Genomic DNA, 11,439 nt, shown 5'->3' with positions numbered 1-11,439 from the left:
ATAACACTATTATAAACAGATAATAACACTATAATAAACAGATAATAACACTATAATAAACAGATAATAACACTATTATAAACAGATAATAACACTATAATAAACAGATAATAACACTATAATAAACAGATAATAACACTATTATAAACAGATAATAACACTATAATAAACAGATAATAACACTATTATAAACAGATAATAACACTATAATAAACAGATAATAACACTATAATAAACAGATAATAACACTATTATAAACAGATAATAACACTATAATAAACAGATAATAACACTATTATAAACAGATAATAACACTATAATAAACAGATAATAACACTATAATAAACACATAATAACACTATAATAAACACATAATAACACTATAATAAACAGAGATAATAACGCTATAATAAACAGATAATAACACTATAATAAACAGATAATAACACTATAATAAACAGATAATAACACTATAATAAACAGAGATAATAACACTATTATAAACAGATAATAATACTGTAATAAACAGATAATAACACTATAATAAACAGATAATAACACTATAATAAACAGATAATAACACTATAATAAACACATAATAACACTATAATAAACACATAATAACACTATAATAAACAGAGATAATAACACTATAATAAACAGATAATAACACTGTAATAAACGGAAAATAAAACTGTAATAACACTATAATGAACAGATAATAACGCTATAATAAACAGATAATAACACTTTAATAAACAGATAATAACACTATAATAAACAGATAATAACACTGTAATAAACGGATAATAAAACTGTAATAACACTATAATAAACAGAGATAATAACACTATAATAAACAGATAATAACACTATAATAAACAGATAATAACACTATAGTAAACAGATAATAACACTATAATAAACAGATAACACTATAGTAAACAGATAATAACACTATAATAAACAGATAACACTATAATAAACAGATAATAACACTATAGTAAACAGATAATAACACTATAATGAACAGATAACACTATAATAAACAGATAATAACACTGTAATAAACGGATAATAAAACTGTAATAACACTATAATAAACAGAGATAATAACACTATAATAAACGGATAATAACACTGTAATAAACAGAGATAATAACACTATAATAAACAGATAATAACACTATAATAAACAGATAATAACACTATAGTAAACAGATAATAACACTATAATAAACGGATAACACTATAGTAAACAGATAATAACACTATAATAAACAGATAATAACACTGTAATAAACAGATAACACTATAATAAACAGATAACACTATAATAAACAGATAATAACACTATAATAAACAGATAATAACACTATAATAAACGGATAATAACACTATAATAAACAGAGATAATAACACTATAATAAACAGATAATAACACTATAGTAAACAGATAATAACACTATAATAAACAGAGATAATAACACTATAATAAACAGATAACACTATAATAAACAGATAATAACACTATAATAAACAGATAATAACACTATAATAAACAGATAATAACACTATAATAAACGGATAATAACACTATAATAAACAGAGATAATAACACTATAATAAACATATAATAACACTATAGTAAACAGATAATAACACTATAATAAACAGATAACACTATAATAAACAGATAATAACACTATAATAAACAGATAATAACACTATAATAAACGGATAATAACACTGTAATAAACGGATAATAAAACTGTAATAACACTGTAATAAACTACACACACCTCTGTTCCGTCCTCAGTGTGAACTATGTTCTTCTCAGGGTTGATTTGTTTGACTTTCGATTGAACCAACTTCACTCCTGACGGCACGACACTCGCTGTGGGTCGTCCTGAGGATTTGACGGTCTTGGCTCCGGCACCGACCAGAGTCCAAATGGGCTGATAATAGTGCATCTGACGACAAGTACAAACATCCTTGTTACAGTTTGTTTGGATGCAGCTGAGAATGTAACTGTAACCATATGTTTACAGTCTGTTCACCACATGACCTTGAATGAATCGTCTCGTTATTTAACTTTCATTTGCTCTTGTGATTACGTCTGTTATTCCTCATGTAAACGTCGCACCTGAGCATCTAAGGTTCAATAAAACAAATACTAGGACAGGAACATATTTAGCTTCTGGAGAAAACATCTAAAGTAAAGAAGTTCAAAGCATCAAAATCAAGGAATAAAATCAGCTAAATTTCTACAATTGTTTTTTAATGACTTTTCTTTGTTAATCTGAAATGAAAACAACTTCCCAACATATGGTTTTATATTCATTAAATACAGATGTGACCTCAGTCCTGAAGCAAAACATTATATTTCAAGAGCCACGCGACATTTGCCCTCACAGGTGTGCTCTGACCTCACTGGGCTCCACCACAGCCACGTTCTGGGCTCCCAGGAGCCTCTTCATGCGAGCGCTCATGCTGATGCCTCCACTGCCTCCTCCCAGCACCAGCATCTTGTAGTGCAGTTTGTCCGAGACGCTGGTGTGAAGACGACTGACCGCGACCCTTGAGCAGAGCTTCACACGACACAACGACGCCATTCTTCGTCTGCAAGAATCAAATGAACTTCATCAACATGATGGACAGGAGGAGGGGTCAAGGAAACAGGAAACATTTTGTGACCTTTGAGATACTTTCATTTGGCAATAAAAAGAGAGAAAATCTTCTTTAAGAAGAGACAGTGAGTGAAGCAGGATCGTTGAACTCTTTGAACAGGTGTTTTAAAGTTACATGAAGTCATGTTTCAAAGTTACATGAAGTCATGTTTTAAAGTTACATGAAGTCATGTTTCTAAGTTACATGAAGTCATGTTTTAAAGTTACATGAAGTCATGTTTCTAAGTTACATGAAGTCATGTTTTAAAGTTACATGAAGTCATGTTTCTAAGTTACATGAAGTCATGTTTTAAAGTTACATAAAGTCATGTTTCTAAGTTACATGAAGTCATGTTTCTAAGTTACATGAAGTCATGTTTTAAAGTTACATAAAGTCATGTTTCTAAGTTACATGAAGTCATGTTTCTAAGTTACATGAAGTCATGTTTTAAAGTTACATGAAGTCATGTTTTAAAGTTACATGAAGTCATGTTTTAAAGTTACATGAAGTCATGTTTTAAAGTTACATGAAGTCATGTTTTAAAGTTACATGAAGTCATGTTTCAAAGTTACATGAAGTCATGGACAGTTTTACAACAGGTCATGAAAACAGGCTCAGAGTCCAGACGGTTCTAATGTTCTGACAAACAGCCGCTGCAGGGTTTTATCTTCGAGCTCAGAATCAAGTTCGTTTTCGTTTCTTCCTCACAATTGATCTCATGACGCAGTTTTTTCGAATGAATCTCATCGATAATAACATCGACTCACCTGCTTATGACGAGCGCGAGACTGACCTGAGATGGAGTTTGAGGGTTAAACTGACGTTAATTCGCAGAGAAATCCTCCTCCTCTTCTTCTTCTTCTTCCTCTTCTTCTTCTTCTTCTTCCTCTTCTCCGTATGGTCACGGTCACTGGGCACAAGCCCCGCCTCCCCTGCGGGCACAACCAATCAGCATCAATCAGGGCAGCTGTCAGTCACGTATCTCAGCGTCAAACAAACATTTGCTTTTCATTCATTTTTAAATCTTTTTTCTAAACACCTGCGTGAAGAACATCTTCAAACATCTACTCGTGACTTTTAAATGTAATTAATGTTTCACTAGAAAGTTTCACTAATCCAGTTTAAACATAATAAATGAGATCAAGACGTGAATTCACTTCTATTTTTAACTTTGAAACTCAGTGAACGAATATTTGTTTCATTTTTCATTTTGTTGTACTTTCTAAAAACTAACTTAGAGTCAAAACACTGTTGTGTAGCTGTTGATGTGTGTGATACAGGAGTGTAGTTGTGTAGCTGTTGATGTGTGTGATACAGGAGTGTAGTTGTGTAACTGTTGATGTGTGTGATACAGGAGTGTAGTTGTGTAGCTGTTGATGTGTGTGATACAGGAGTGTAGTTGTGTAACTGTTGATATGTGTGATACAGGAGTGTAGTTGTGTAACTGTTGATGTGTGTGATACAGGAGTGTAGTTACGTAACTGTTGATATGTGTGATACAGGAGTGTAGTTGTGTAACTGTTGATGTGTGTGATACAGGAGTGTAGTTGTGTAACTGTTGATGTGTGTGATACAGGAGTGTAGTTGTGTAACTGTTGATATGTGTGATACAGGAGTGTAGTTGTGTAACTGTTGATGTGTGTGATACAGGAGTGTAGTTGTGTAACTGTTGATGTGTGTGATACAGGAGTGTAGTTGTGTAACTGTTGATATGTGTGATACAGGAGTGTAGTTGTGTAACTGTTGATGTGTGTGATACAGGAGTGTAGTTACGTAACTGTTGATATGTGTGATACAGGAGTGTAGTTGTGTAACTGTTGATGTGTGTGATACAGGAGTGTAGTTGTGTAACTGTTGATGTGTGTGATACAGGAGTGTAGTTGTGTAACTGTTGATATGTGTGATACAGGAGTGTAGTTGTGTAACTGTTGATGTGTGTGATACAGGAGTGTAGTTGTGTAACTGTTGATGTGTGTGATACAGGAGTGTAGTTGTGTAGCTGTTGATATGTGTGATACAGGAGTGTAGTTGTGTAACTGTTGATATGTGTGATACAGGAGTGTAGTTGTGTAGCTGTTGATATGTGTAATACAGGAGTGTAGTTGTGTAACTGTTGATATGTGTGATACAGGAGTGTAGTTGTGTAACTGTTGATGTGTGTGATACAGTAAGTGTAGTTGTGTAACTGTTGATATGTGTGATACAGGAGTGTAGTTGTGTAACTGTTGATGTGTGTGATACAGGAGTGTAGTTGTGTAACTGTTGATATGTGTGATACAGGAGTGTAGTTGTGTAACTGTTGATGTGTATGATACAGGAGTGTAGTTGTGTAACTGTTGATGTGTGTGATACAGTAAGTGTAGTTGTGTAACTGTTGATATGTGTGATACAGGAGTGTAGTTGTGTAACTGTTGATGTGTGTGATACAGTAAGTGTAGTTGTGTAACTGTTGATATGTGTGATACAGGAGTGTAGTTGTGTAACTGTTGATGTGTGTGATACAGGAGTGTAGTTGTGTAACTGTTGATGTGTGTGATACAGGAGTGTAGTTGTGTAACTGTTGATGTGTGTGATACAGGAGTGTAGTTGTGTAGCTGTTGATATGTGTAATACAGGAGTGTAGTTGTGTAACTGTTGATATGTGTGATACAGGAGTGTAGTTGTGTAACTGTTGATGTGTGTGATACAGGAGTGTAGTTACGTAACTGTTGATATGTGTGATACAGGAGTGTAGTTGTGTAACTGTTGATGTGTGTGATACAGGAGTGTAGTTGTGTAACTGTTGATGTGTGTGATACAGGAGTGTAGTTGTGTAGCTGTTGATATGTGTGATACAGGAGTGGAGTTGTGTAACTGTTGATGTGTGTGATACAGGAGTGTAGTTGTGTAACTGTTGATGTGTGTGATACAGGAGTGTAGTTGTGTAGCTGTTGATATGTGTGATACAGGAGTGTAGTTGTGTAACTGTTGATATGTGTGATACAGGAGTGTAGTTGTGTAGCTGTTGATATGTGTAATACAGGAGTGTAGTTGTGTAACTGTTGATATGTGTGATACAGGAGTGTAGTTGTGTAACTGTTGATGTGTGTGATACAGTAAGTGTAGTTGTGTAACTGTTGATATGTGTGATACAGGAGTGTAGTTGTGTAACTGTTGATGTGTGTGATACAGGAGTGTAGTTGTGTAACTGTTGATATGTGTGATACAGGAGTGTAGTTGTGTAACTGTTGATGTGTGTGATACAGGAGTGTAGTTGTGTAACTGTTGATGTGTGTGATACAGGAGTGTAGTTGTGTAACTGTTGATGTGTGTGATACAGGAGTGTAGTTGTGTAGCTGTTGATATGTGTGATACAGGAGTGTAGTTGTGTAGCTGTTGATATGTGTGATACAGGAGTGTAGTTGTGTAGCTGTTGATATGTGTGATACAGGAGTGTAGTTGTGTAACTGTTGATATGTGTGATACAGGAGTGTAGTTGTGTAGCTGTTGATATGTGTAATACAGGAGTGTAGTTGTGTAACTGTTGATATGTGTGATACAGGAGTGTAGTTGTGTAACTGTTGATATGTGTGATACAGGAGTGTAGTTGTGTAACTGTTGATATGTGTGATACAGGAGTGTAGTTGTGTAGCTGTTGATATGTGTAATACAGGAGTGTAGTTGTGTAGCTGTTGATATGTGTGATACAGGAGTGGAGTTGTGTAGCTGTTGATATGTGTGATACAGGAGTGGAGTTGTGTAACTGTTGATGTGTGTGATACAGGAGTGTAGTTGTGTAGCTGTTGATATGTGTGATACAGGAGTGTAGTTGTGTAGCTGTTGATATGTGTGATACAGGAGTGTAGTTGTGTAACTGTTGATATGTGTGATACAGGAGTGTAGTTGTGTAGCTGTTGATATGTGTAATACAGGAGTGTAGTTGTGTAACTGTTGATATGTGTGATACAGGAGTGTAGTTGTGTAACTGTTGATATGTGTGATACAGGAGTGTAGTTGTGTAACTGTTGATATGTGTGATACAGGAGTGTAGTTGTGTAGCTGTTGATATGTGTAATACAGGAGTGTAGTTGTGTAGCTGTTGATATGTGTGATACAGGAGTGGAGTTGTGTAGCTGTTGATATGTGTGATACAGGAGTGGAGTTGTGTAACTGTTGATGTGTGTGATACAGGAGTGTAGTTGTGTAGCTGTTGATATGTGTGATACAGGAGTGGAGTTGTGTAACTGTTGATGTGTGTGATACAGGAGTGTAGTTGTGTAGCTGTTGATATGTGTGATACAGGAGTGTAGTTGTGTAACTGTTGATGTGTGTGATACAGGAGTGTAGTTGTGTAACTGTTGATGTGTGTGATACAGGAGTGTAGTTGTGTAGCTGTTGATATGTGTGATACAGGAGTGTAGTTGTGTAGCTGTTGATATGTGTGATACAGGAGTGTAGTTGTGTAGCTGTTGATATGTGTGATACAGGAGTGTAGTTGTGTAACTGTTGATATGTGTGATACAGGAGTGTAGTTGTGTAGCTGTTGATATGTGTAATACAGGAGTGTAGTTGTGTAACTGTTGATATGTGTGATACAGGAGTGTAGTTGTGTAACTGTTGATATGTGTGATACAGGAGTGTAGTTGTGTAACTGTTGATATGTGTGATACAGGAGTGTAGTTGTGTAGCTGTTGATATGTGTAATACAGGAGTGTAGTTGTGTAGCTGTTGATATGTGTGATACAGGAGTGGAGTTGTGTAGCTGTTGATATGTGTGATACAGGAGTGGAGTTGTGTAGCTGTTGATATGTGTGATACAGGAGTGTAGTTGTGTAGCTGTTGATATGTGTGATACAGGAGTGGAGTTGTGTAGCTGTTGATATGTGTGATACAGGAGTGTAGTTGTGTAACTGTTGATATGTGTGATACAGGAGTGTAGTTGTGTAACTGTTGATATGTGTGATACAGGAGTGGAGTTGTGTAACTGTTGATGTGTGTGATACAGGAGTGTAGTTGTGTAGCTGTTGATATGTGTGATACAGGAGTGTAGTTGTGTAGCTGTTGATATGTGTGATACAGGAGTGTAGTTGTGTAGCTGTTGATATGTGTGATACAGGAGTGTAGTTGTGTAACTGTTGATATGTGTGATACAGGAGTGTAGTTGTGTAGCTGTTGATATGTGTAATACAGGAGTGTAGTTGTGTAACTGTTGATATGTGTGATACAGGAGTGTAGTTGTGTAACTGTTGATGTGTGTGATACAGTAAGTGTAGTTGTGTAACTGTTGATATGTGTGATACAGGAGTGTAGTTGTGTAACTGTTGATGTGTGTGATACAGGAGTGTAGTTGTGTAACTGTTGATATGTGTGATACAGGAGTGTAGTTGTGTAACTGTTGATGTGTGTGATACAGGAGTGTAGTTGTGTAACTGTTGATGTGTGTGATACAGTAAGTGTAGTTGTGTAACTGTTGATATGTGTGATACAGGAGTGTAGTTGTGTAACTGTTGATGTGTGTGATACAGTAAGTGTAGTTGTGTAACTGTTGATATGTGTGATACAGGAGTGTAGTTGTGTAACTGTTGATGTGTGTGATACAGGAGTGTAGTTGTGTAACTGTTGATGTGTGTGATACAGGAGTGTAGTTGTGTAACTGTTGATGTGTGTGATACAGGAGTGTAGTTGTGTAGCTGTTGATATGTGTAATACAGGAGTGTAGTTGTGTAACTGTTGATATGTGTGATACAGGAGTGTAGTTGTGTAACTGTTGATGTGTGTGATACAGGAGTGTAGTTACGTAACTGTTGATATGTGTGATACAGGAGTGTAGTTGTGTAACTGTTGATGTGTGTGATACAGGAGTGTAGTTGTGTAACTGTTGATGTGTGTGATACAGGAGTGTAGTTGTGTAACTGTTGATATGTGTGATACAGGAGTGTAGTTGTGTAACTGTTGATGTGTGTGATACAGGAGTGTAGTTGTGTAACTGTTGATGTGTGTGATACAGGAGTGTAGTTGTGTAGCTGTTGATATGTGTGATACAGGAGTGTAGTTGTGTAACTGTTGATATGTGTGATACAGGAGTGTAGTTGTGTAGCTGTTGATATGTGTAATACAGGAGTGTAGTTGTGTAACTGTTGATATGTGTGATACAGGAGTGTAGTTGTGTAACTGTTGATGTGTGTGATACAGTAAGTGTAGTTGTGTAACTGTTGATATGTGTGATACAGGAGTGTAGTTGTGTAACTGTTGATGTGTGTGATACAGGAGTGTAGTTGTGTAACTGTTGATATGTGTGATACAGGAGTGTAGTTGTGTAACTGTTGATGTGTGTGATACAGGAGTGTAGTTGTGTAACTGTTGATGTGTGTGATACAGGAGTGTAGTTGTGTAACTGTTGATGTGTGTGATACAGGAGTGTAGTTGTGTAGCTGTTGATATGTGTGATACAGGAGTGTAGTTGTGTAGCTGTTGATATGTGTGATACAGGAGTGTAGTTGTGTAGCTGTTGATATGTGTGATACAGGAGTGTAGTTGTGTAACTGTTGATATGTGTGATACAGGAGTGTAGTTGTGTAGCTGTTGATATGTGTAATACAGGAGTGTAGTTGTGTAACTGTTGATATGTGTGATACAGGAGTGTAGTTGTGTAACTGTTGATATGTGTGATACAGGAGTGTAGTTGTGTAACTGTTGATATGTGTGATACAGGAGTGTAGTTGTGTAGCTGTTGATATGTGTAATACAGGAGTGTAGTTGTGTAGCTGTTGATATGTGTGATACAGGAGTGGAGTTGTGTAGCTGTTGATATGTGTGATACAGGAGTGGAGTTGTGTAACTGTTGATGTGTGTGATACAGGAGTGTAGTTGTGTAGCTGTTGATATGTGTGATACAGGAGTGTAGTTGTGTAGCTGTTGATATGTGTGATACAGGAGTGTAGTTGTGTAACTGTTGATATGTGTGATACAGGAGTGTAGTTGTGTAGCTGTTGATATGTGTAATACAGGAGTGTAGTTGTGTAACTGTTGATATGTGTGATACAGGAGTGTAGTTGTGTAACTGTTGATATGTGTGATACAGGAGTGTAGTTGTGTAACTGTTGATATGTGTGATACAGGAGTGTAGTTGTGTAGCTGTTGATATGTGTAATACAGGAGTGTAGTTGTGTAGCTGTTGATATGTGTGATACAGGAGTGGAGTTGTGTAGCTGTTGATATGTGTGATACAGGAGTGGAGTTGTGTAACTGTTGATGTGTGTGATACAGGAGTGTAGTTGTGTAGCTGTTGATATGTGTGATACAGGAGTGGAGTTGTGTAACTGTTGATGTGTGTGATACAGGAGTGTAGTTGTGTAGCTGTTGATATGTGTGATACAGGAGTGTAGTTGTGTAACTGTTGATGTGTGTGATACAGGAGTGTAGTTGTGTAACTGTTGATGTGTGTGATACAGGAGTGTAGTTGTGTAGCTGTTGATATGTGTGATACAGGAGTGTAGTTGTGTAGCTGTTGATATGTGTGATACAGGAGTGTAGTTGTGTAGCTGTTGATATGTGTGATACAGGAGTGTAGTTGTGTAACTGTTGATATGTGTGATACAGGAGTGTAGTTGTGTAGCTGTTGATATGTGTAATACAGGAGTGTAGTTGTGTAACTGTTGATATGTGTGATACAGGAGTGTAGTTGTGTAACTGTTGATATGTGTGATACAGGAGTGTAGTTGTGTAACTGTTGATATGTGTGATACAGGAGTGTAGTTGTGTAGCTGTTGATATGTGTAATACAGGAGTGTAGTTGTGTAGCTGTTGATATGTGTGATACAGGAGTGGAGTTGTGTAGCTGTTGATATGTGTGATACAGGAGTGTAGTTGTGTAGCTGTTGATATGTGTGATACAGGAGTGGAGTTGTGTAGCTGTTGATATATGTGATACAGGAGTGTAGTTGTGTAAATGTTGATATGTGTGATACAGGAGTGTAGTTGTGTAACTGTTGATATGTGTGATACAGGAGTGTAGTTGTGTAACTGTTGATATGTGTGATACAGGAGTGGAGTTGTGTAACTGTTGATGTGTGTGATACAGGAGTGTAGTTGTGTAGCTGTTGATATGTGTGATACAGGAGTGTAGTTGTGTAGCTGTTGATATGTGTGATACAGGAGTGTAGTTGTGTAGCTGTTGATATGTGTGATACAGGAGTGTAGTTGTGTAACTGTTGATATGTGTGATACAGGAGTGTAGTTGTGTAGCTGTTGATATGTGTAATACAGGAGTGTAGTTGTGTAACTGTTGATATGTGTGATACAGGAGTGTAGTTGTGTAACTGTTGATATGTGTGATACAGGAGTGTAGTTGTGTAACTGTTGATATGTGTGATAAAGGAGTGTAGTTGTGTAGCTGTTGATATGTGTAATACAGGAGTGTAGTTGTGTAGCTGTTGATATGTGTGATACAGGAGTGGAGTTGTGTAGCTGTTGATATGTGTGATACAGGAGTGTAGTTGTGTAGCTGTTGATATGTGTGATACAGGAGTGGAGTTGTGTAGCTGTTGATATGTGTGATACAGGAGTGTAGTTGTGTAAATGTTGATATGTGTGATACAGGAGTGTAGTTGTGTAACTGTTGATATGTGTGATACAGGAGTGCAGTTGTGTAACTGTTGATATGTGTGATACAGGAGTGTAGTTGTGTAGCTGTTGATATGTGTGATACAGGAGTGTAGTTGTGTAAATGTTGATATGTGTGATACAGGAGTGTAGTTGTGTAGCTGTTGATATGTGTGATACAGGAGTGTA

General features: G+C 36.3%; 1 protein-coding gene across 3 annotated transcripts in view; it reads right to left on the bottom strand.

Moving 5' to 3' along the window:
- The window catches only part of sqor (sulfide quinone oxidoreductase), a 15,812-nt gene extending 12,225 nt beyond the window's left edge, over positions 1–3,587 (bottom strand). For 2 of the 3 annotated variants that reach the window (XM_087797986.1, XM_087797988.1), the window contains exons 1-3: positions 3,438–3,580; positions 2,430–2,622; positions 1,803–1,973 (exon numbers count right to left, since the gene is read on the bottom strand). In XM_087797986.1, the coding sequence (XP_087654112.1) occupies positions 1,803–1,973; positions 2,430–2,615 (357 nt within the window). In that variant the 5' untranslated portion in view covers positions 2,616–2,622; positions 3,438–3,580. Of the gene's footprint in view, positions 1–1,802; positions 1,974–2,429; positions 2,623–3,437 lie in introns of all 3 variants that reach the window. The other variant, XM_087797987.1, reaches the window with a different exon arrangement.
- Positions 3,588–11,439: the final 7,852 nt, after the last annotated feature.

Source organism: Callionymus lyra, chromosome 8 (genome assembly GCF_982586985.1).
Source record: "Callionymus lyra chromosome 8, fCalLyr1.hap1.1, whole genome shotgun sequence".
Lineage (NCBI taxonomy): Eukaryota > Metazoa > Chordata > Actinopteri > Syngnathiformes > Callionymidae > Callionymus > Callionymus lyra.
Note: the sequence above shows the minus strand (reverse complement) of the source record. Positions and strands in the feature narration are given on the sequence as shown.